Here is a 19,198-nt window from a genome sequence, read left to right as displayed (position 1 = left end):
TCCGAACGATGGTCTGCTAGGATGGGGTACTGACGAACTTGATCGCTTGCTGGCTGGAAGTGGCTTGGCTCGTGGGAGTTCCGAACAGCCTCGAAGGCAGCGGAAAATGAGCTATGGTGCTCGTCGCACGAGGCGGAAGAGCACTGCTATAATGTCTGACGACCGTAATGACCCAACTGTTATTCCGAGTTCCTCCTTCCTGGGGTTTCTAGAGCGCTTCCCGTGGAGATTCGGCGCTCGGGGGCTGAAATATCGCCCGTCCGCAGCAGATCTTCAAGAACATCCCGTGGGCTTGCGACGGCATGAACTTGAAGATGAGCCTCTCATAGAAGAAACTGAGGAAAGCGAGGGCCCAGCAACCTCAAGAGTGAATGGGAGATATCGGAGTTCAACACAGTCATCGCGTGACACGACCAATTCCTTGAGCTCGCGGGGTGACTTGATTCCCAGCGACGAGGAAGAGGATGCAGTGCCACTAGATGATGAGTTCGCTCTAGCTCTGGCCAGCCGTCGCGGTACTGGACTCGATTCAATTGATCTGATAGGAGATAAACCTGCAAGTATGAGGTCAGTGTCTGGGACGTTTAGCTTAAGAACAACCGCCTCCTCGAAGGAGAGAAAGAAGAAGAAAAAGAGAAGCAGCCGCCTGCGGTCTCCGGAGGGGTCGTATGTAGAGGTCACTCGTCAAGCTAGCACCCCTACATTAGCCGATCTCAAAAAAGAAGAAGAGCAAGCAGCGCTCGAAGAAAAATCAGAGATTGCACGAAGACGGCTTGCTGCACAGCAGCTGGCTTCAACACGAGGCTTACACCAAGCAAAAGACGAGGTAGGTAGCTCCATTATTGGTTGGTCTCATGCCAGAATAATAGATGACGGGCTAACATAACAATCACGTAGGCTTCACAAAATTCACCATCTCCACAACTTCACATCCCTTCGCTGGGCGCCGGTCATCACGAGCCCGCCGATACTCCTTTAGACTCCACTGTAGAACACACAGTCCCTCAAAGTCAGGATGTACAATCTCAGTCCTCGCTGAATCCGGGTTCCCCCGGAATCGACTCACAAACCGAACCATTCCCCCCATTTCCATCCACGCCCGAATTTCGCGATGCTAGTCCTGCGTCGCATCCTGGCCATTTCCACGACCAAAGCAATGCCTCGAAGTTATCTGATCAGGAAGATACAGCAGATGCTCCGAGGGATGATGCCTCTATCGATTAAATGAAGGGCACCAGGTTGCTTTGCATGGAGGAAGCACGGCTAATCGCTAATTCAGGTTTGCAGGCCAAACCTAACCATCTAAATTCCCATATCCTTCAGCGATCTCTCTCATATATGAGGACACAGCCGTCTTCTGCTTCTTATGGCGGCCTCTGAACTGTATATTAGCATGATGATTCACGAACTTGAATATATTCCGTATCTTGAAGATGTGACAATTCTTGCGTCTTCGTCTCACAACCACGCCAATAGACAGCCATCACCCGGTACTTTTAATTAGTTGTGCCTACCGAACAGCATCAATTATATCCAATATTACCTCCACCCAGAGCATCCGCACCTCCCTGCGCTAAAGCAGTATACTCCAACCGCGCCGACAACCCACCCTGATTCTCATCTACCCTTGGCATCTCCTCCAGGGGAAGAACGCCCTCATATAGCCACGGCGGATTTGCTAGAGACAAAATCTCCTGATCAAAGATCGCCCAAGAATAATCCTCTTCTGGAGCGGGAAATGCAAAGTCGGGCCCCATTTCAGGCGGTGTATGCATGCTCTGTAGGCCCGACTCGAGTCGATCAGCGAGTATGCTATGGATGCTTGGCACAGATGAATGGTTCCTTTTCAAGCTGTCGATGTGCTTTTCAATCAGGTGGAGGTCTGTACAGATGCATGCAGGTCAGCAATGAATGTGGTTCACGTTGAGTCAAGTAACTATCTCTTACCGTCTTGATGTAATACACCGTCTTCGATTCCTCGGAGTAGTAGCATGGCTGCAAACGTTACCATCTAAGAAAGTCAGCTGCGGTGAAGGTGTGCAATGGAGCTAGAGGATGGGGCATTTACTATTAGATCCCAATTAGACCATATACTAGCGTCACCTAGACGAAGCCGCAGAACTGCGCGGGCTGAGACTAGTAGTTCGTGTCTTTCGGCTGGTGAGATATCCGTAGAACCTAGATCAAATCCTCTGGCTGGATGATATATGGATAGGACGTATAGTTTGTGTAGATGGTATTGTAGAAGGATGAGTATGCCCTGACGATCAGAAGGGGATGGCTCTGGAAGTTGCATTTTTGTCAGCATCCTCTCCTTTGAAATCAGCCACTAAGAGATCTCACGAGGTGCTGCATTATATCGGACTAGCCAATCGTCCAATTGCCGGGCCCAATGGTGGATAACTCGTGCGTCTTCCTTGGTGAAGGGTGTCCGGATTGGCGAGAGGACCTCGCGGTCTTTTGCGCTCACAAAAGACCATATGGTGGGGAGTCCTCTTCCGACAAAATGGCTGAGTCCCTGATGCATCATTTGGATGAGGCCATGAAAAGCATTTCCTTCACGGGCGTTAAATTGGACAAGAGTGGGTATGGGTGGCTGTTCCGGTAATAGGGGACAACACATGTGCATAGAAGCATGCTCAATATCGATTACCTGGAGACCTGAGAACAGCCCAGCCCAGTCGTGGGTCGTGGTTTCAACTTCGCGAGGCGCGTGATCGAGTAAGAGGCGATACGCAATGGCTATCCATGTGCCAGTAGTTGGCACACAAGCTTCTGAGCCCAAGCTAGCCATAATCAAGCCGAGGATGTTCTGAAAGGTCAGCGAATCATCCATAGTACCCAAGGATCGATCAGGGTCTTCTGTGCCGTTCCCAAACATCTCCACTGGAGAAACGTATGGCACTGGGTTGACAAGCTCTGCGATCGCGCAACACTGGGCGACAAAGTATCCTTTCGTAAACTCCGATAGATCGTTGGACGGACCATGGAGAGCGGATATGAATAAAACAGATGCAAGCAGAAGGGGAGATGGTGATGCAAAAGCACTCTGATCTTTCAGAAAATGGAGTAGGGGTAGATTATTGAGGAAACTACTTTGGTATTAGTCCACCCAGATTAGAGGAACAACTCATAATGGAGATGATTGCGTACGAGTACCACAGATGCTTGATAACTGGATGTGACCAGAGAGCATCATCCTGAGCAGGCCGAGTGATCAGTTTGAGATGCCTTACGGCCTTCCAAAGAGGGCGCAGAGACATCTCCCCAGACCCTTCATCCTGATCTGGGTCAAGAACATCCGCTGTCACGGAGCTGCTTCCTCTACTAAAGCCTAGGGCACTCTCAATCCTATCCAGACGGCCAAGAATCGCATCGATGTCTTGGTTTCTATCCGGCGTGTCTTGTTGTATTCTCACCACGTCATGAACTGCCGATGCTGCCTGAAACCCGTAAGCATCATCTATGGACATTTAGTCGACCAAAGTGCTAACATTCGATCTTGGTCTGAAGACGCAATTAGCCTTTGTGTGTCGGCATCGGCGGCATGGGGGAGTTCCCTCCACGACACATTTCATCTTAGCAGCTATCAGCACGCCAGTCACATCTTGCAAGACTAAGTAACCGTCTCTGACCTTTAATCTGCGGCAGTTGACTGCATGGGACGATCAGCTTTGCTTTGCTTAAGCCCCCAAGAACTGAAGCCGCTTACCGCATGCTTTAGTCGGCTTTGGACCGAGGGTAATCGCTTTAGCCCCCCTCATGGTGATGATGGACTTTTGCAATCACAGATGTTTAGCAAGACCTGATGAATCATAATTCAGTCGAGGTTCCGGCACCCAATTTGAATGGGTATATCTTTCCACAGGGCCTTAAGAGAATGTACTATGGTCGATAGCATGTTTTGGCGGGCGACACGTGAGTCGGAGCCATTTCTTCGACTATTTTAGCCTCTGATAAGAGGCGATTGAGCTTATTGGAAAATCGAGATAACAGCGAGATCTGGTCCCATCTAGCTGGTCCGAGACCGGTCCACTCCTACTACTACTCGCATGGAAGTGGCACAATGGCCCTTCCCCTCAGGGAAACAAAGTACAGAGTACACTGGTGATCTATTCCTGTTTTCACCTCATTGCGTATGTAGAGTGATTACTGCAATTTCATGTTCTAGTTATATCGTCCACCGCCGAGATTATGTTTCCTCGTTTTTAGTCCGCCCTGCGTAGGCTGAAAAGGATCAGGGCGGGTCTGAAAACGGGAATATAGAAGTGTACCATGATAGTAGACCATTGCCTGCTGCGGGTTCACATTCCTGTTGATCTTGCGCTTGCTCCTTGGTTAGGAGGACTGGCCATCTACCGGTCATAGTGCATAGACTGGAGATAGAGCTCGTCTGTTCTTGAGAGCGCGTGCATTGGATAGGCCAGAATGTCTAGTTGTTTCCAACAACCAGGATGAGTGAAGAGTGAAGGGGTATTGTACATGTAAAGATCTATATACAGGTTCTTGTCGTGCGTGAGAACATCGTGATAATAATACATGGTTATATGGTACACATGCCTGTCGAAGCAACACCAACGATTCTACCAAGAACTCAAAGTCAGTGAAAAGCAACAACGTAGGTATCAATCGCGTTCCTAATTAGGAACGTCTAGTAGTGCGTCTAAGCGGATGCCGCGGCATCCTGCGCGTCCATAGCAGCCTGGTCAGTTTCACCAGAGACTCCCATGGAAAGTTTCCTCATATCCCAGCCGTCCGATTCAATCCAATCCTTCTTTTCACCGAGAAGGCACACGGACCGCTGCGAACCCTGGACCAAGAAGGACTCAGCTGCTTCGTTGACATCCTTAGCCGTGACATCAAGGACCTGCTCTCTCCAGCGCTGATCCATCTCATGGGTCACGCCGCTCATGAAATATCTCGCACCCTCTTCATCAACGCTCATTGGGGCATCAAGACCCTGGAAGATACCCAATTTCGCCTCGTTGAGCTCCCGTTCCGACCAAGCTCGGTCCCTGGCGAAGACACCACTGTTCTGGAAGACCTTCAGGGTGTTAACAGGATTAGGGTCCCGATAACTAGTGAAAGCGAACATTCCCTTCACTGGACCATTCATGGCACTCGCGCCATAGGCGCCGCCTTTCTCACGAATCTCTGGGTGGAGGTAGTTATGTGTAAGAAGCTGAGAAAGGACGCTAAGAGATGCACTGGATGAACTGGTGAAAGGGACGGTTTGCATAGCCAAGCCTGAGTAGTAGACCTTATAAGGCATGTCATAGAACGCCTTGTGGGTACCCAAGCCGAGAGCTGAAATGCTGGGTGTAGATGTCGGTGAGCGGAGTTGTGGTAAGCCCGTAAGCCACTTTTGTAGTACCGACTCATTTTGCTTCGCGCTGCTCTGCTCACAAACCATCCGAACACGGAGACCAGAGGATCTAGAGATAGCAAACGACTGGATCTGGCGAAGCTTATCAACCAATTCCGCAAGGCGTTCTGGCGAGGTCTCTGCATCTCGCAGCAGATTAGCTGTAGCTTGCAACTGGGCAAGGCCGGATTGTTGCTCTTGAACCCAGAAACTACGGGAAAGACCCGCTGCAGCGGCATTAAGGGCATAACGGTGACCTGATCCAGCCACTGCATCCAAGGCGCCGTTGGTCGTCAGTCGTAGCAGTTCCTGGATCATGGCTGGCGCACTGGGACTAGTGAAGTCGGTCTCAGTGACAAGTGTAGTCATGATCTCCAGCATCTCCGGGATGTTCTTGTCCAAGGCAAAACCAGAGAATTGAAGACCCTCCGCGAACTTTCCAAGCTGCGTTGGGGATGAGATATGGAAGGAGGACGTGGAGATGCCACCCGTCTTCAACTTGATGATATCCTCCCACTGCTCCATTGACTTGCTGGCTGTACCCAGACGCATTATACAGTCATTGAACAGTGGCATCAAGAGACGGAGATCGTCTGGCAGATCTTCAAACGCGTTCAACGCTTGGAAGTAGGTTAAGCCGTTGGTTGGAGCCTCGCGCCAGACGACGTCTACGCCGTCAACCTTCGACTCTCGAACTGGCTTGCGCTCTTTCTCCCGAGAAATATCAGCAACACGAAGGGAAGGAAGGCATGACAGGTCTGCGTTCTGTGCCTCTTCTTGAGTTTTCAGCAACTGGAGCTCTTCCTCTATAAGCTTAGCAACCACCTTTTCCAAAGAGCCATGCTGCTCAATGAGCTTGTTGAACTTTTCCTCCTTCCGCACCATTTCTTGTTCGTCCAATTCTTGGTTCCAAGTAGGACTGCCGACCATTGTGAAAGTCAAGCAATTGTCATTCATGAGATACTTCTGCATTAAGGATTCCAGGTAGCCCCCCTTCTCATATCTGCTCTTGAACTCATCAATGACCTCATTCCAGGCGAGTTCCTTCATGGGATTGGAGCCATTGAACCATGAGGAGATGGTCTTCTCCATGACACCAATACCGAAGTTGGCAGTCTTATGTCTCAGAGCAAGTTCCAATTGGTGAAGGAAACCCCGCACCTTCTCGTCACTGAAGCCAGTAGCGAGGCACTCCTTGAAGACTTGTTGAATGGCAGCTTTGACTTTAGGTGCTTCTTCTGCGCTCACACCGGTAACACCAGCTGAGAACACGGGTACACGACCTGAAGAGTCAAGGCCCGTATTAGGGGTGAATGAGGACCCTAAGCCACTTTCAATCAAGGCTCGATACAAAGGCGATCCATAACCGTCAAGGAGCAGCGAGGAAAGAATACCGGCCGAGAATGTCTCGACAACATCAGCAGCATCCCCCATATACCATGAAGTCGACGTTTTGTGCTGTTTGTCTTCGCTGGCGAATGTGTCGATCGGCCCCGAAACAGTCACGCTCTGAGGACCGTGAGAAAGATCGATCGGTAGCTTAACAGCAGTGTCGGCCTCTCCCTTTTGGAAACCATCCAGCACGCCCCCAATTTGTTGGAGATGAGCGCTCAGTGGCATATCACCATAGGTAAAAATCTTGGCATTGCTGGGGTGGTAATTGCGCTTCGAAAATTCGACCAGTTGTTTGTGGGTCAGATCGGTGATGTACTGGGGATCTCCTCCAGAGTTGTTGAGCGCAGGAATGATGTTCTCCTTATATTTGATGTAGTAAAGATAATTGGCGTCCGAAATTTGGCCCTTCATCTCGTTGTAGACGACACCTTTGAAGAGAATATCTTCTGGCTTCTGGTCCGCCTGCGATTGTTCCCCGCGGGCCAGTATGGCGCGAGGATCTTCCGGACCTAAACGCCAACCTTCTTGTCTGAAATCTTCTTCCTTCAACAACGGATGGAAAGTGGCGTCAAGATAGACCGAAAGGAGATTCTGGAAGTCTTGCGGGTTTGTCGTGGCGAAAGGGTAGGTAGTATGGTCAGCGGAGGTGAAAGCATTCATGAAGTTTGAAAGAGATCGAGGTAGCATCTTGAAGAAAGGGTCGCGGATGGGATATCTAGGTAGGAAGATCCGGGTTAGTCATTGGGGCCAGCATGTCAGGCATTCAAGACATGTTTAAGGAAACTCACTTTTCACTTCCGCAAAGTGTAGTATGCTCCAAGATATGCGGCACACCAGTAGCATCCGGAGGATTCGTCTTGAACCCAATACCAAAGACATTGTTCTTGTCTTCTCTAGCCACGTGGATGTAGTCGGCATCGGTTTTGTCATGCTTCAAGCGGATTGCTGTAAGGTGCAGCTCTGGAACATGCTTCTTCTCCTGAACAGTGAACCCATGGATTCCTTCACCGATCTCCGGAAAGTTCTCAAGGCTTGTGACAGTCGAAGCAGATCTTCTTATCTGGCCCCAGCGGAGCAGAGCGCTATCCGATCTCAGTAAACGCCCGGGTTTCTGCAGGGCCGGAAGTCGGCTCCGGCCTACCCCTAACGATGAACGCAGCATAGCGTTACTTAGAAGATGATAGCCAAGCCTAGAAACAGCAAGAGACTGATGGTCACCGGCTTGACTCTCACGCCGTGACGTACTTTAGCGAGTCCGCTGCCGGGGATTAGGGTACCAAAGGTGGTCGGAAATGGCGGTCCCGAGCGGACCGGGATTAAGCGCAAAAGACTAGGATACGCAACCAATTGGCCACACCGAGCACGATATCAGATAGATAAAGCGAGTGACGTGCCGTGGAAGCATTCGAGGTTGGAATGCAAAAGTGGAGGGAGAATGGAGAAAAAAGAAAGGAAGGCAGAGCGAGAGATCGGGCCTGCTATTCGGAAGGCGGACCGTAAATTAGAAAGGCGCCAAGAGAAGTTTTCAAAAGAGGCTAGTGCAGGTCAAGTGCGCATCCCCCCTCTTACGACTATTCAATCCTCCCCGGCAAGATCCTCAAGCCGTCCGGCGTTCATTAGTCGACTCCGTCGCCGAACTGCCTTTTGACTCTCAAGACACTTTGCAGGCTGCTTACGCCGTGTGATTTCGGTCAGCTTGGCAGAACCGGGCTAGTAGAGGGCCTTAGGGATCCATTACCCACCGAGTTCTCCAAGTCTGGGAAAAGGCCACCCAGGTTCTCCGCTACACTGGACATTCGAATCACTGAGTCACTGTCGATCACGACACTCCCCTGCCTATCCGCAGCTCCGTCTTCGAATCGGGCTCACTCCTTGTCGACTCGTTGCCACCGCTCCGTGGCGTGAATAGCGAATCCATTTCCCGCCAGTCCTAGCCAACCGTTCCGGCTTCGCAATTTTCGTTTTCGTGGATTGGCCACGCGACCACCGCCAACGCAATCGCTCTACGATAGTTCGACTCGATCTTTATCCTCTAAAACTCGGAGCAATGTCTGCTGCAGCAATGTCGAAAAAGAACAAGGGGAAGAAGGTCGCAGACCCCAATGAGACATCCAAGCTCTTGGCTGCCAAAATATCGCAGTTGGAGCAAGATGCTGCCGGAGAAAAGGATCAGGAGGCAGAAATCGGTGCGTCATAATCATGAGTGGTGGAATAAGTGGAATAGTAGTTGTTTCATGGGCTGACTGTTTGCCTATAGAGCGCGAAGTTAAGAAGGCTACGAGGGACCTGAACCAACTCCTTAGCAATATCGAATCTCCGATGACACGGCTCGAGACGGTTCACAAAAAGTACACCGAACTACTGGCCGATATGAAGAAGCTAGATCGCGACTATTCTAAGAGCAAGAAGCGGGCCGATCAACTGCAGAAGGATCAGGACAAGGGCAAATCCGAGTTGAACAAAACCGTTACTATGAAGGATAAATTAGAAAAGCTGTGTAGGGAGCTAACCAAGGAAAATAAGAAGGTCAAGGTAGGTTGGTCCAAGCTCCACAGCATCACTATTACGCTACACCACGTAGGGAGATGGCTAAACGAGATGGTTCATAGGATGAGAACAAGAAGCTTGAGGAGACCGAAAAGAAAGCGCGGCTTATTGTTAACGAACGCCTCGATTCTCTGCTGTATGATATTCAGGACGTCATGGCTGCCAAAGGGAATCCCCGCAGTGAGAAAGCGGACATCGATCTAGACGAAGCGTGAGTTGCGGCTGTCTGCTGGGTGTGCTCATTAATCTCTGACCCTCTTATCATAGTTTGCGCGCAAAGATCAAAACTATTGGCGAGAAATTTGAAATGCGCGAGTTACATTACAAGGCACTCCTTCGCAGCAAGGATGCCGAGATACAATGCCTTACCGCCAAGTACGAAGAGCAGCGCCGTACAGCCGAGAATGAAGCCGCTCGTTGTCGTGCTCTGAGCTCCCAGGTCTCTACCTTCTCGCATACCGAAGCCGAACTACGCAGTCAACTAAACATCTACGTGGAAAAGTTCAAGCAGGTATGGACCGATGTCGATGGCTTGCTCGGCCTCAGCCTCGTTTTGACCGCTGGTAATAATAATATCGCAGGTGGAGGATACGCTGAACAACAGCAACGAGCTTTTTCTTACGTTTCGCAAAGAAATGGAAGAGATGTCCAAAAAGACCAAACGGCTAGAGAAGGAAAACCACACCCTTACACGGAAGCACGATCAAACGAACCGCAACATACTCGAGATGGCGGAGGAGCGCACAAGGAATCATGAGGAGTTAGAAAAGTGGCGAAAGAAAAGCCATCATTTGGAAGCACTTTGTCGTCGAATGCAAGCCCAGGGTCGCGGGCAAGGTCTTGCTGCGGATTTGGATGGCGATGACGAGGGGACGGAGAGTGAATATGATGAGGACTATGAAGACGAGGAAGATGATGAAGGAATCAGTGACGATGACTACGAGCTCGACAGCCCGGATGGCGACATGAACGGAGACCGCAATATTCCCCAGCAAACCGAAAAGCCAGTATTTGGGCCTCCCCCGCCGCCCAACCTGCTGGAAGCGCGAGCCAACGGAAATAAGGCAATGATCAATGGATGCCACTAATGCAGTTTTCATCAATGTCATGTTCTCGTTGTTCATGTTTCCTTGGGCTTGTGACCAAACACGATTGCGAAGTCTTCGTCATTTGCGCTGGCAATGCCGCAATTGTCTCGGGTGTTCTTTTACGTCTCTGTTCAGCTGCGTGGTAGTTGGCCTTGATGAGTTGAAAATTTGCCCCTCGAGAGCGTGCATTGGCAACTGCGCAGTGTGGCGCTGGTCGCTCGGGGTCTCTCCTGTCTCCGTATGCAGATCTTGTAGCGGTTCGGCTCTTTAAAGATAGGTTGCCCTGCTCATTTAGGTTGCTGTCAGCCTTGAATTGCAACATGCACCATCACAGCTGTGGGGGTTTTGCAAGTCGTGGTCCTAACTTTTGTTCGCTTTTCTATTTCGTGTACTTGTACATGCTAGATCACTAACATCTAAACGTACTTATTACGCTATCATGAAAATTATTTGCAATACAAATATCATGTCATATATGTCAGCGCTCTTGGAGAGAATTGAAGCAGCGCCGATATTTCGATCAAAGTCTACTCGCCGGGCCGTTAATATAAGATCCTCCCTTCTTCAGCATATCCACAGCCTGCTGGACCATCTCCCGGACAATCACACCGGCAGGTTTGATCTCTTTAATGATGGCCGAAACATCACCCATCAAAAACGGCACATCGACATCCTTATCGTTCTTGAAGTCATGCTCAATAGGAACGATACCTTGGGCCGTCAATCTAGCAATATCTTCGGGGCGCTTCTCCCACTCCTTGATGTATTCATTAGGAAGCATGCGCAGCGGCCTCCCAGATATGACTAGCGTCCGTTTCGTCTCTCCATACTGCGCACCAACAACAGCCTCTTTGTGCAAGCGACTCGCACCACTTTCCTCTGAAGCGACAAACCTGGTTCCCACCCAAACACCCGCGGCACCCAGCATCAACGCCGCAGCCAAGCTCCGGCCATCATTGACACCACCCGCAGCAACAACCAACGCAGGCTGCCCCGTCAACGGGCTTTTATACTTCCTCGCTACATCCACCACCGCCGGTACGAGCACTGAAAACGGAATGTCGCCCGTATGGCCACCTCCTTCACCTCCTTGCGCACAAACAATATCTACGCCCAGCTTGAACGCCTTCTCAGCGTGCTTGGGTGCTCCGACCATGTTCATGATCAGGATGCCCGCGTCGTGGAGCCGCTTGATGACCCGCTCCGGTGGCACACCGACTGCACACACGAACAGCTTGGCTCCGTGCGAGATGACCACGTCAATGAGCTGATCCAGCTGCCCGTGGGTGTAGTCATGGTTCGTGGCCCGTGCTCCTCCGCCGACCTGCGGCAAGGCCAAATCAACGCCAAATGGTAGCGAAGGGTCTTTAAGAAGTGATTTGAGTTCGGTCAGGATCTCGGATAGTTGCTCGGGGGTATAGCCTAGCCCGCCGACTGTTCCTAGACCGCCGGCATTGGAGACCGCGGCGGCGAGGGGTGCTCCGGATGCACGTGCCATGCCTGCCAGCAGGACCGGATGCTGGATTTTCAGCAATGAGCAAAGGGGGGTATGGAGAGACATGGTTCAGGAGCGAGGGAGCAGAACTGTAGAGCGGTATGTTTGTTACGCTGTTATATAGGAGGTAATTTGTCTATAAATCGAAACAATGGGATGCGGTCAGCAACAAACTCTGACTTAAAAACGGGCAAGCCTACCTAATAGATTGTAAAGTGGGTTGTTTCGAGATAGGAAGGCTCCTCTAGGACTTGAGCTTGTAGCAGTATGAACAAATCCATTGCTGGAGGAACGCCTTCTCTTGAGCATAAGTATCCTAGTGCAGAGCATATGATCCGCGGTGAAAGCAGGGGAACTGGCTTGTGCCTGAGGAGCTCAAATGCGGGGAAGCGGAGCTCCAACGCGTTAGACCCGGACGGACCGAGGCATTGGCCTTTGCTCGCTCTTGCCACTCGGACCACATTGTGCTCTTCCTTTCTTCAACTTGGCACTAATCCCAGTGATAATGGCTGATCATAAGGACTGAGTTCCTGAATTATGCGGAGTTGTGTCGTGTGCATATTTTTGAGCTAGCACAAATATATTGCTCTTATGGTCACTAAGAGAGGCTGTGTACTGAAGGCCGCGGCTTGGTTACGGTCTTCATTGATCCTATAAATAGACATTGTAACTTTTGGACTTGGGCAGAAAAACTCCACAGCTGATACAGGAATCGCTAATAAAAGGCAGACAAATCACAATCCAGTGAGCGAATGACTTCGATCGAAAGACCAAAGAAACAGGCCATAAACTCATATCAGACACAGAAAGTATGTTCAAAGATGCAGTATACCCAGCAGGATTGAGAGCAAGAAGCCGCCTGAAGTTAAGATCATGTCCCTATTTGCCGTCGCAGATTGCGTCGCTTCCATGATCACCTGAGTTCCTGTCACTGTCCCTGACATAATCGCAATGTTCTTTCGTGGCCTAGGTAGGAGATTGTCAACTATACAACTCTCTCTCTGATGTATCACATGGACTGCTTACTCGTTGATGCCGTTACTCCCATCTTGCAATGACTCCTGCTTGGTTTCTGTCGATATACTCGTACCCGTTACCGTCGTTGCCGCTGTTTCCTCGTTTGATGGCGCAGAAGTTGTCAAGACCCGGTAAGGATAGGTGACAGCAGGGCCGGGGGGAGGCTGATAGTAGCCTACCGCGCCTTGAGGCGCTGTTGCAAGAGATCCTGGGATGCTCCTTATGAACAGGTTTGAGTGCAGACCGCGTAAAAACGCGTCGAGATACGCTGAGGTGACGATGCTCGCTATCAAGCTGGTAAGTAGAAAACTGCGCAGCAGGTGGCCGAAAGGAAATAGGACTCGCATTCTGACGACAGGCCACTATCCAAGTACGAGGATTTTCCGCAAATCACTGTCTTGAATATGGGTCAACAGGATGGGCGAAGAAATCCTGCCAAACAGGGAAACCAAGCCTATACATATTATAATGGACCAAAGAGTCAACGTGGATTGGGCGCATTCCATCCATTCGGCATGCCACACACAATGCCACATCCCTCGCTGGCAATTTTAATCTTCCGGTATCCCGATGATGTTTTGGGTCATTCGGCTTTAGTCGGATTGAAGGACACTGCTGCCACGGAGTAAACTTCCGGGAATCCATTCTTTAGAATGAAGGAAGGAATGCTTGAGCACTTCAATGAAGGGATGGCGCGCTGGCGAAAATGGACCAGACCATCCATCTATCGAGTTTCAGGTTTAGCATACCATTTTTGGCGCAAAAAATGTCCACGATAATACAAGCAAAACCCAAGTCTTCCTGTCTCGTGCAGGGGCCTTCTTATCAGCCAAGGCAAAAGTCCTCAACCAGGCCGGTAGGGTCGAAACAAACCTTCCAAGATCTGCTAAATTCCAAGCCTAGAGGGCGTAAATCCTGTCTAGGTCGGACTGCAGCGAAAGGTATCCCTCTTCCTACTATGTTCTTCAGTCAGGGCGAATTAGTGTGGTCTTCTTATGTCGGAGACCGGATAAACCCAGATTAGGATACAGGAAGCTTCGCTGGGGTCATAAGTTCAGTTCTTAGTCCAGCTATCTACTTACTAACCCTTAATCCGTACTAGGAGTCATCTAGATGCGCGGTCACTGTTCATAAAGTAGCTAAACATTGAGCTCAGTCGAACATGCCTAGCGTGCCAAACAACAGCATGGATAATTGCCATTGGAGGCTTCAAGATGTCGAATGATGCATAGTTCTATAAAGTAAACCCACAATAATTAACAGTAAAAAGTTAATCCCATTAAACCATTAGAACAACAGCCATGGATCTCAGTCAGTTGTGAAGGACTCTGGCAAGTTGCCTGCTTTCCAGAGGTGGAGAAGCCCAAAGCGGTACTGTAATTACGCAACGCCAAAAGACGCGTGATCGCGTTGGCGGAAGAAGCACAGGACAAAAGCACTCAGCACCACCAGCTGCATCCAACAACATCACTCAAGTACATAGTCGCCGTCGCCCATATGAGTCAACAATTAAAATAATTATTCAAGTGTATTCGGATAAATTGACGCCAAAATGGCAAGCAGCGACGAGTTCCTGCGCCCTCCCACGTTCGTTCTCCCGCATGTCAATCTCCCCGATTGTTAAATTTGCTAAAGATGAAGTCTAACTGTCGATGCGGCTCATATAGCAATGAAGAATTTGACGCAACCACCCGTGTACCCTCACATTATAAACCTTTGGACACATTTCGACTGGGAAGCGGCCAGGATAGGCATTACCAGCAGCAATATGGCGACATGTACTTCTTGCGGTTGGCAAAACTCAAGCCCGCAGTTGAGGAGATTGCAGTCGAAGCATGGGAAGGTTTTAGTGTAAGACCGGTCACATTCATCGCATTTCAAGACCTCGATTGAGGATTACAATAGCATACAAATGGGAAACTGGTTTGCTGACATGTCTTGGTTTGGTGGCCAGATCGCTGGAGAAAATGCGCGCCGCGTGGAGAGAGTCCTCGACGTGAGGCAGGGAGAGCTTTGTTGGGTCGCAGGAACGATATACATGGACATGCCATTGAAGCCGAATATTTTGGACGATCTTACAAAAGAGGTGAAATACTACAATGCTCTGTTGCGTATGGCTCTCATTCTAATTCTGGCAACAGAACTATACGTTAGCACCACCTCCGCGGCCGACTTACCAAGATCCTGCTCATCCGGAGTTGACTCAAATTATGTTGGAAGACGAGTCCGGCCGACTGCGCCTAACTGGGAGCATGCTCCGGAACACGCAGTTATGCACAGGAGCCATCATTGCAGTCCTGGGAACCGAGAACGCAAATGGAGATTTCGAGGTTATAGATACCAAAGTGCCTGATCTACCACAACAACCCCGCCGATGGGGGAGCGATACACTGGACGCACCAACGGGAGCCATGAAGGGTAAGATCGCATTTGTGAGCGGCTTAGGGATCACCGGAACTTCGAGCGATACTCTTGCTTTGGAACTTTTGGCAGACTATTTGCTTGGTTATACCGGTGGTGCTTCTGAAGGTGCACTGCCCGATGCTTCTGCAATCACTAGGTTGATTATTGCGGGAAATTCAGTTGGAGCGAGCATGACTACGGATGTCAACGCCGATAGCGCTACAAAGAAAAGGACCGGTCCGAAGAAGTACGGATATGATGCTTCTGCTTATAATGCATCGCCTATTACGCGACTTGATTCTTTCCTAGCAGAGATCCTGCCTAGTATGCCCGTCACACTTATGCCAGGCGAATCTGACCCGGCAAACTTTTCTCTCCCTCAACAGGGAATCCACCGTGCTATGTTCCCACAGGCTAGGGCATACTGTGCTCCGCCTCCTGCTGGTGAGGACAAGAAAGAGCCAGGTTGGTTCGACAGTGTAACGAACCCGTGGGAAGGGGACGTGGAAGGATGGCGACTATGGGGCAGCAGTGGTCAGAATGTGGATGACATCCTCCGGTATTTGAATTTCGCAGATGAGGAAGGGAATGTGGCCGATGGTGCTGGAGATTCAGAGGCGAGGATGAGGGTCATGGAGGCTATGCTGCGCTGGAGATGTGGAGTTCCCACCGCGCCCGATACACTATGTAAGCTCCTGGTTGACCTCTTGATCCCACTGGTACAAATGCTGATATCTCGGAAACAGGGTCCTATCCATTCCAAACACATGATCCATTCGTTATACAAACCTGCCCGCATATTTTCTTTGCTGGCAACCAGCCACAGTTCAAGACAGCTGTAATTGAGGGTGATGCCCCACTGAAGCTGAACGGAGCCGACACGGAGATGACAGGAACAGATGACGATAACACATCTGGGCCTCGTGTGCGCCTTCTATCTATACCCAAGTTCAAGGAAACCGGAGAACTAGTTTTGGTCGACACCGAGACCCTCGAGGTGGAAGTGGTGAAGTTTAGCACATTTGCCGGACAACAAGAGCAACAATAAGCAGCTGATACCAATAGCATATATTAATGAGATATAAGTCTTATGAGCTACTGCTTTGTTGTTTTGTTCTTTTCTTATCATATCATTGACACCGATATGCTGGCTAAATCGGAAACAAGGGCTATCTGAGATTCGTGCATTAAAAGTGGGCGGTGCCAAGCTCCGCGCGGAAAAGTCCCGGCTCTTCAATTCAATCTTCTACCACCACGCATCGGGGTCTGGAGAACCGGCTATCTCAGTAATCCATACTCACGTACTCCTAAACAGACTCGTCAGGGTACTTTCGACTTATGAGCCAGATATTTCGACATGCTGCTTAATGCCAAGACAGGTATATCGGAGCATTGATTGCATGCGCCACCACCCAAGCAAGCTAACTAAATCCCCTCTATAGCCATTTCCACCTCCACGGTGCTTTTAGTCCCATATTCCAAATGGCACGTTCCAAGATACCATGAATGGATGAAAGATGAGGTAAAATCGTAATCTTTTTAGACAGCCAAACCCCCACCGTAAATATACGAATATCATACCTACAATTACTAACCTGCCAAATTAGGAAATCCAAGAAGCAACCGCCTCCGAACCCCTCTCTATAGAGGAAGAATACGCCATGCAACAAAGCTGGCGCCAAGACCCGGACAAATTAACATTCATCGTCTGTCTCCCATCACCATCCCAAACAGAAACCTCAACACCCGCCATCAAAGACACAGACGACGCCTCGGATCGAATGGTCGGAGACATCAATTTATTCCTCCGCGTCGATGACGGCGAAGAAGGAGACGCGGAGCCCCAAATCATCGGGGAAATTGAACTAATGATAGCCGAGAAGAATAACCAGCGCAAGGGCTTTGGGAAAGCCGCTCTGAATACTTTCCTACGGTATATCGTTGACCATGAAGCGGAGATTTTGGATGAGTTTGTTAGCAGGGATGAGACTGCCGCGACGGCATTGAAGGGGATGGAGGCGGTCCTTAAGTTTGCTTGTTTGAGTGTGAAAATTGGTCAGGCTAATGAGCGGAGTCTGGCGCTGTTTGAGGGTGCTATGTTTCGGAAGGTTGCTGAGGAGCCGAATTACTTTGGGGAGTTTGAGTTGAGGAGGGAAAGGGAGGCGCTTGGACGGGAGATGGTTGATGTGAGTTTGGAGAGGGCTGGGGTGTCGGGGTATGTTGAAGTGGGTTATGAGAGGGTAGAGTGATTCTCGAGTAGTGGATAGAGCTCTTATGGGACGTTGTTGTAGATTTGCTGGTTATGATAGAATACTGTCACATAGATCTTAGATCTTAATCTATGACATCAGAGGACTGGGGCAGTCTGACTGGACTGTACATCTCAAACTAGATCTTTGTGCTCGTGTTATGGAATGAGGCTGGATATGGTAGCATGTATGTACGGTATGCTGTCATAACAAACGGCGAGGGCTTCACAGCATAATCCGTATGTTACACGAGTCTACAGCATGCACGGCACCGTCCGATCGGCAACGCACATAGCCAGTCCAATACTACGAATCTACGACCTGCAAAAAGGATAGCATGGGACCAAGACTAGCAATGCCTGTTCAGTCAACGCAGCATAGCCAGGGCACAAGGACTCATATAACATCATCGGGAGAAAGTGGAGGTATCATGGAATTTTCAACTGTTTTTCTCCATTACGTTGTATAGGATGCAAGGTGCTCCGACAAAGCTAATCCCTTAGCAGAAAAGTTCCAGTCATGTAGGTCATCCGGTTTCAGTGAAATGTGAAGACATATATCAGAGTCCACTGGTAACCAGACGCGAAGAGACAACCAATCTGGTTCAAGGATAGATTAACCCTCCGTGCCGGCCCACAGAAGCAATCCATGTCCATGCCAATTTCCTAATCGTAATCGACAAGTGTATTCATGCTTCGACTAAATTCCATGCGCCGACGACCTCCTCGCCGAGTCCCAACCTCAATGTGTTGATGAAGGTATTTACAGAGCCTTCTTCTTGTCTCCCTTGGAGACGTCGACAACCTTGAGAGCTGTGTGAGAAAACAATTGATGTTAGTACTCAATCCGAATGATGTCATGCAATAGCCGAGGTCCACATCAATGCCCATCTCAAGTCGTAAGGAAACAAACGCGTCCGACGACATGTATCTTGTTCCATAACACCATCCAAAGAAACAGTCGATCAGGTGACGGGAGCAAACGCACCAGGGGGCAGGCTCTGCTTGAGCTTGTCGGCCTTGTCGGAGTCCTTCAGGACAAGGGTGTAGACGAAGCGGGAGCAGCGGACCTTGAACTTGATCTGCTGGTCCTTGGGGTTGCGCTTGATGCGAGCAGCTGTTTGAAAGACAAGACCATCACGCGTTAGCCTCCACTTCTTATCATTCATCCATCCCGATCAACCATTCCAATTTGCCCTTTTGATGATAGTCGGGTACCCGTCTCGAGCTTCCCCCTCAAAGAGCTAGCTCCGCGGAGCTTTCCACCTCATGATAACTAAGCGGCTAAAGGTCGGGTAAACGTACAGGACGCATCCTTGCGGCGGCAGACCTCGATGAACTGCTTGATGTCGGAGATTTCCTGAGGCATGGTGGCTAGTGGGGTTTGTGACTTTCGTTTGAGTAGTCGTGGATGACGGAAGGTTTGGATGACAATCGCGGGTCTCGAAGCTCGTCGGCGGGCGGTGCTGGCCGGGGGAATCAGCTAGCTTCTGTGGGCTGTAGGGTTGCCCCCCGGAAGCCCTTAGTCCGCGTGCCACGTCGTGGCGGGACATCCCGCAATGATATATGTGGCGGTGCAATCGATAAGGCGGCTGCCTACGGAGTACGGGGGATCGACATCTATCTATAGTGTTTTAGCC

The 19,198-nt window shown here is 50.0% G+C and overlaps 9 protein-coding genes across 9 annotated transcripts; 5 read left to right on the top strand and 4 right to left on the bottom strand.

The window, feature by feature from the left end:
* Positions 1–106: 106 nt before the first annotated feature.
* On the top strand, positions 107–1,224 carry An04g02340 (uncharacterized protein; the record flags this gene model as incomplete). Its single annotated transcript, XM_001401565.3, has 2 exons — positions 107–826; positions 898–1,224. The coding sequence occupies 2 exons, from the start codon at positions 107–109 to the stop codon at positions 1,222–1,224; spliced, it is 1,047 nt and encodes a 348-aa protein (XP_001401602.3).
* A 299-nt stretch (positions 1,225–1,523) lies between these two features.
* On the bottom strand, positions 1,524–3,764 carry An04g02330 (hypothetical protein; the record flags this gene model as incomplete). The annotated part of the gene is made up of 6 exons (XM_059747361.1): positions 1,524–1,882; positions 1,948–2,011; positions 2,069–2,283; positions 2,344–3,092; positions 3,154–3,463; positions 3,713–3,764. 6 exons carry the CDS (start codon positions 3,762–3,764, stop codon positions 1,524–1,526), a joined length of 1,749 nt encoding a protein of 582 aa, XP_059606890.1.
* Positions 3,765–4,663: 899 nt separating this feature from the next.
* An04g02320 (uncharacterized protein) lies at positions 4,664–7,922 on the bottom strand (the record flags this gene model as incomplete). The annotated part of the gene is made up of 2 exons (XM_059747360.1): positions 4,664–7,475; positions 7,549–7,922. The coding sequence occupies 2 exons, from the start codon at positions 7,920–7,922 to the stop codon at positions 4,664–4,666; spliced, it is 3,186 nt and encodes a 1,061-aa protein (XP_059606889.1).
* A 900-nt stretch (positions 7,923–8,822) lies between these two features.
* An04g02310 (uncharacterized protein) lies at positions 8,823–10,064 on the top strand (the record flags this gene model as incomplete). Its single annotated transcript, XM_059747359.1, has 4 exons — positions 8,823–8,946; positions 9,018–9,292; positions 9,370–9,518; positions 9,575–10,064. The coding sequence occupies 4 exons, from the start codon at positions 8,823–8,825 to the stop codon at positions 10,062–10,064; spliced, it is 1,038 nt and encodes a 345-aa protein (XP_059606888.1).
* An 851-nt stretch (positions 10,065–10,915) lies between these two features.
* An04g02300 (uncharacterized protein) lies at positions 10,916–11,956 on the bottom strand (the record flags this gene model as incomplete). The annotated part of the gene is made up of 1 exon (XM_001401561.3): positions 10,916–11,956. One exon carries the CDS (start codon positions 11,954–11,956, stop codon positions 10,916–10,918), a length of 1,041 nt encoding a protein of 346 aa, XP_001401598.1.
* Positions 11,957–12,922: 966 nt separating this feature from the next.
* An04g02290 (hypothetical protein) lies at positions 12,923–13,536 on the top strand (the record flags this gene model as incomplete). The annotated part of the gene is made up of 3 exons (XM_059747358.1): positions 12,923–13,038; positions 13,138–13,204; positions 13,246–13,536. The coding sequence occupies 3 exons, from the start codon at positions 12,923–12,925 to the stop codon at positions 13,534–13,536; spliced, it is 474 nt and encodes a 157-aa protein (XP_059606887.1).
* A 923-nt stretch (positions 13,537–14,459) lies between these two features.
* On the top strand, positions 14,460–16,358 carry An04g02280 (uncharacterized protein; the record flags this gene model as incomplete). The annotated part of the gene is made up of 6 exons (XM_059747357.1): positions 14,460–14,494; positions 14,575–14,758; positions 14,862–14,993; positions 15,049–15,997; positions 16,057–16,158; positions 16,210–16,358. The coding sequence occupies 6 exons, from the start codon at positions 14,460–14,462 to the stop codon at positions 16,356–16,358; spliced, it is 1,551 nt and encodes a 516-aa protein (XP_059606886.1).
* A 309-nt stretch (positions 16,359–16,667) lies between these two features.
* Positions 16,668–17,641, top strand: An04g02270 (uncharacterized protein; the record flags this gene model as incomplete). The annotated part of the gene is made up of 4 exons (XM_001401558.3): positions 16,668–16,689; positions 16,753–16,832; positions 16,918–17,525; positions 17,602–17,641. The coding sequence occupies 4 exons, from the start codon at positions 16,668–16,670 to the stop codon at positions 17,639–17,641; spliced, it is 750 nt and encodes a 249-aa protein (XP_001401595.3).
* Positions 17,642–18,321: 680 nt separating this feature from the next.
* On the bottom strand, positions 18,322–18,927 carry An04g02260 (60S ribosomal protein eL38; the record flags this gene model as incomplete). The annotated part of the gene is made up of 3 exons (XM_001401557.3): positions 18,322–18,371; positions 18,547–18,675; positions 18,864–18,927. The coding sequence occupies 3 exons, from the start codon at positions 18,925–18,927 to the stop codon at positions 18,322–18,324; spliced, it is 243 nt and encodes an 80-aa protein (XP_001401594.1).
* Between the last annotated feature and the right edge of the window lie 271 nt (positions 18,928–19,198).

Source organism: Aspergillus niger (genome assembly GCF_000002855.4).
Source record: "Aspergillus niger supercontig An04".
NCBI classification, from domain to species: Eukaryota; Fungi; Ascomycota; class Eurotiomycetes; order Eurotiales; family Aspergillaceae; genus Aspergillus; species Aspergillus niger.
Note: the sequence above shows the minus strand (reverse complement) of the source record. Positions and strands in the feature narration are given on the sequence as shown.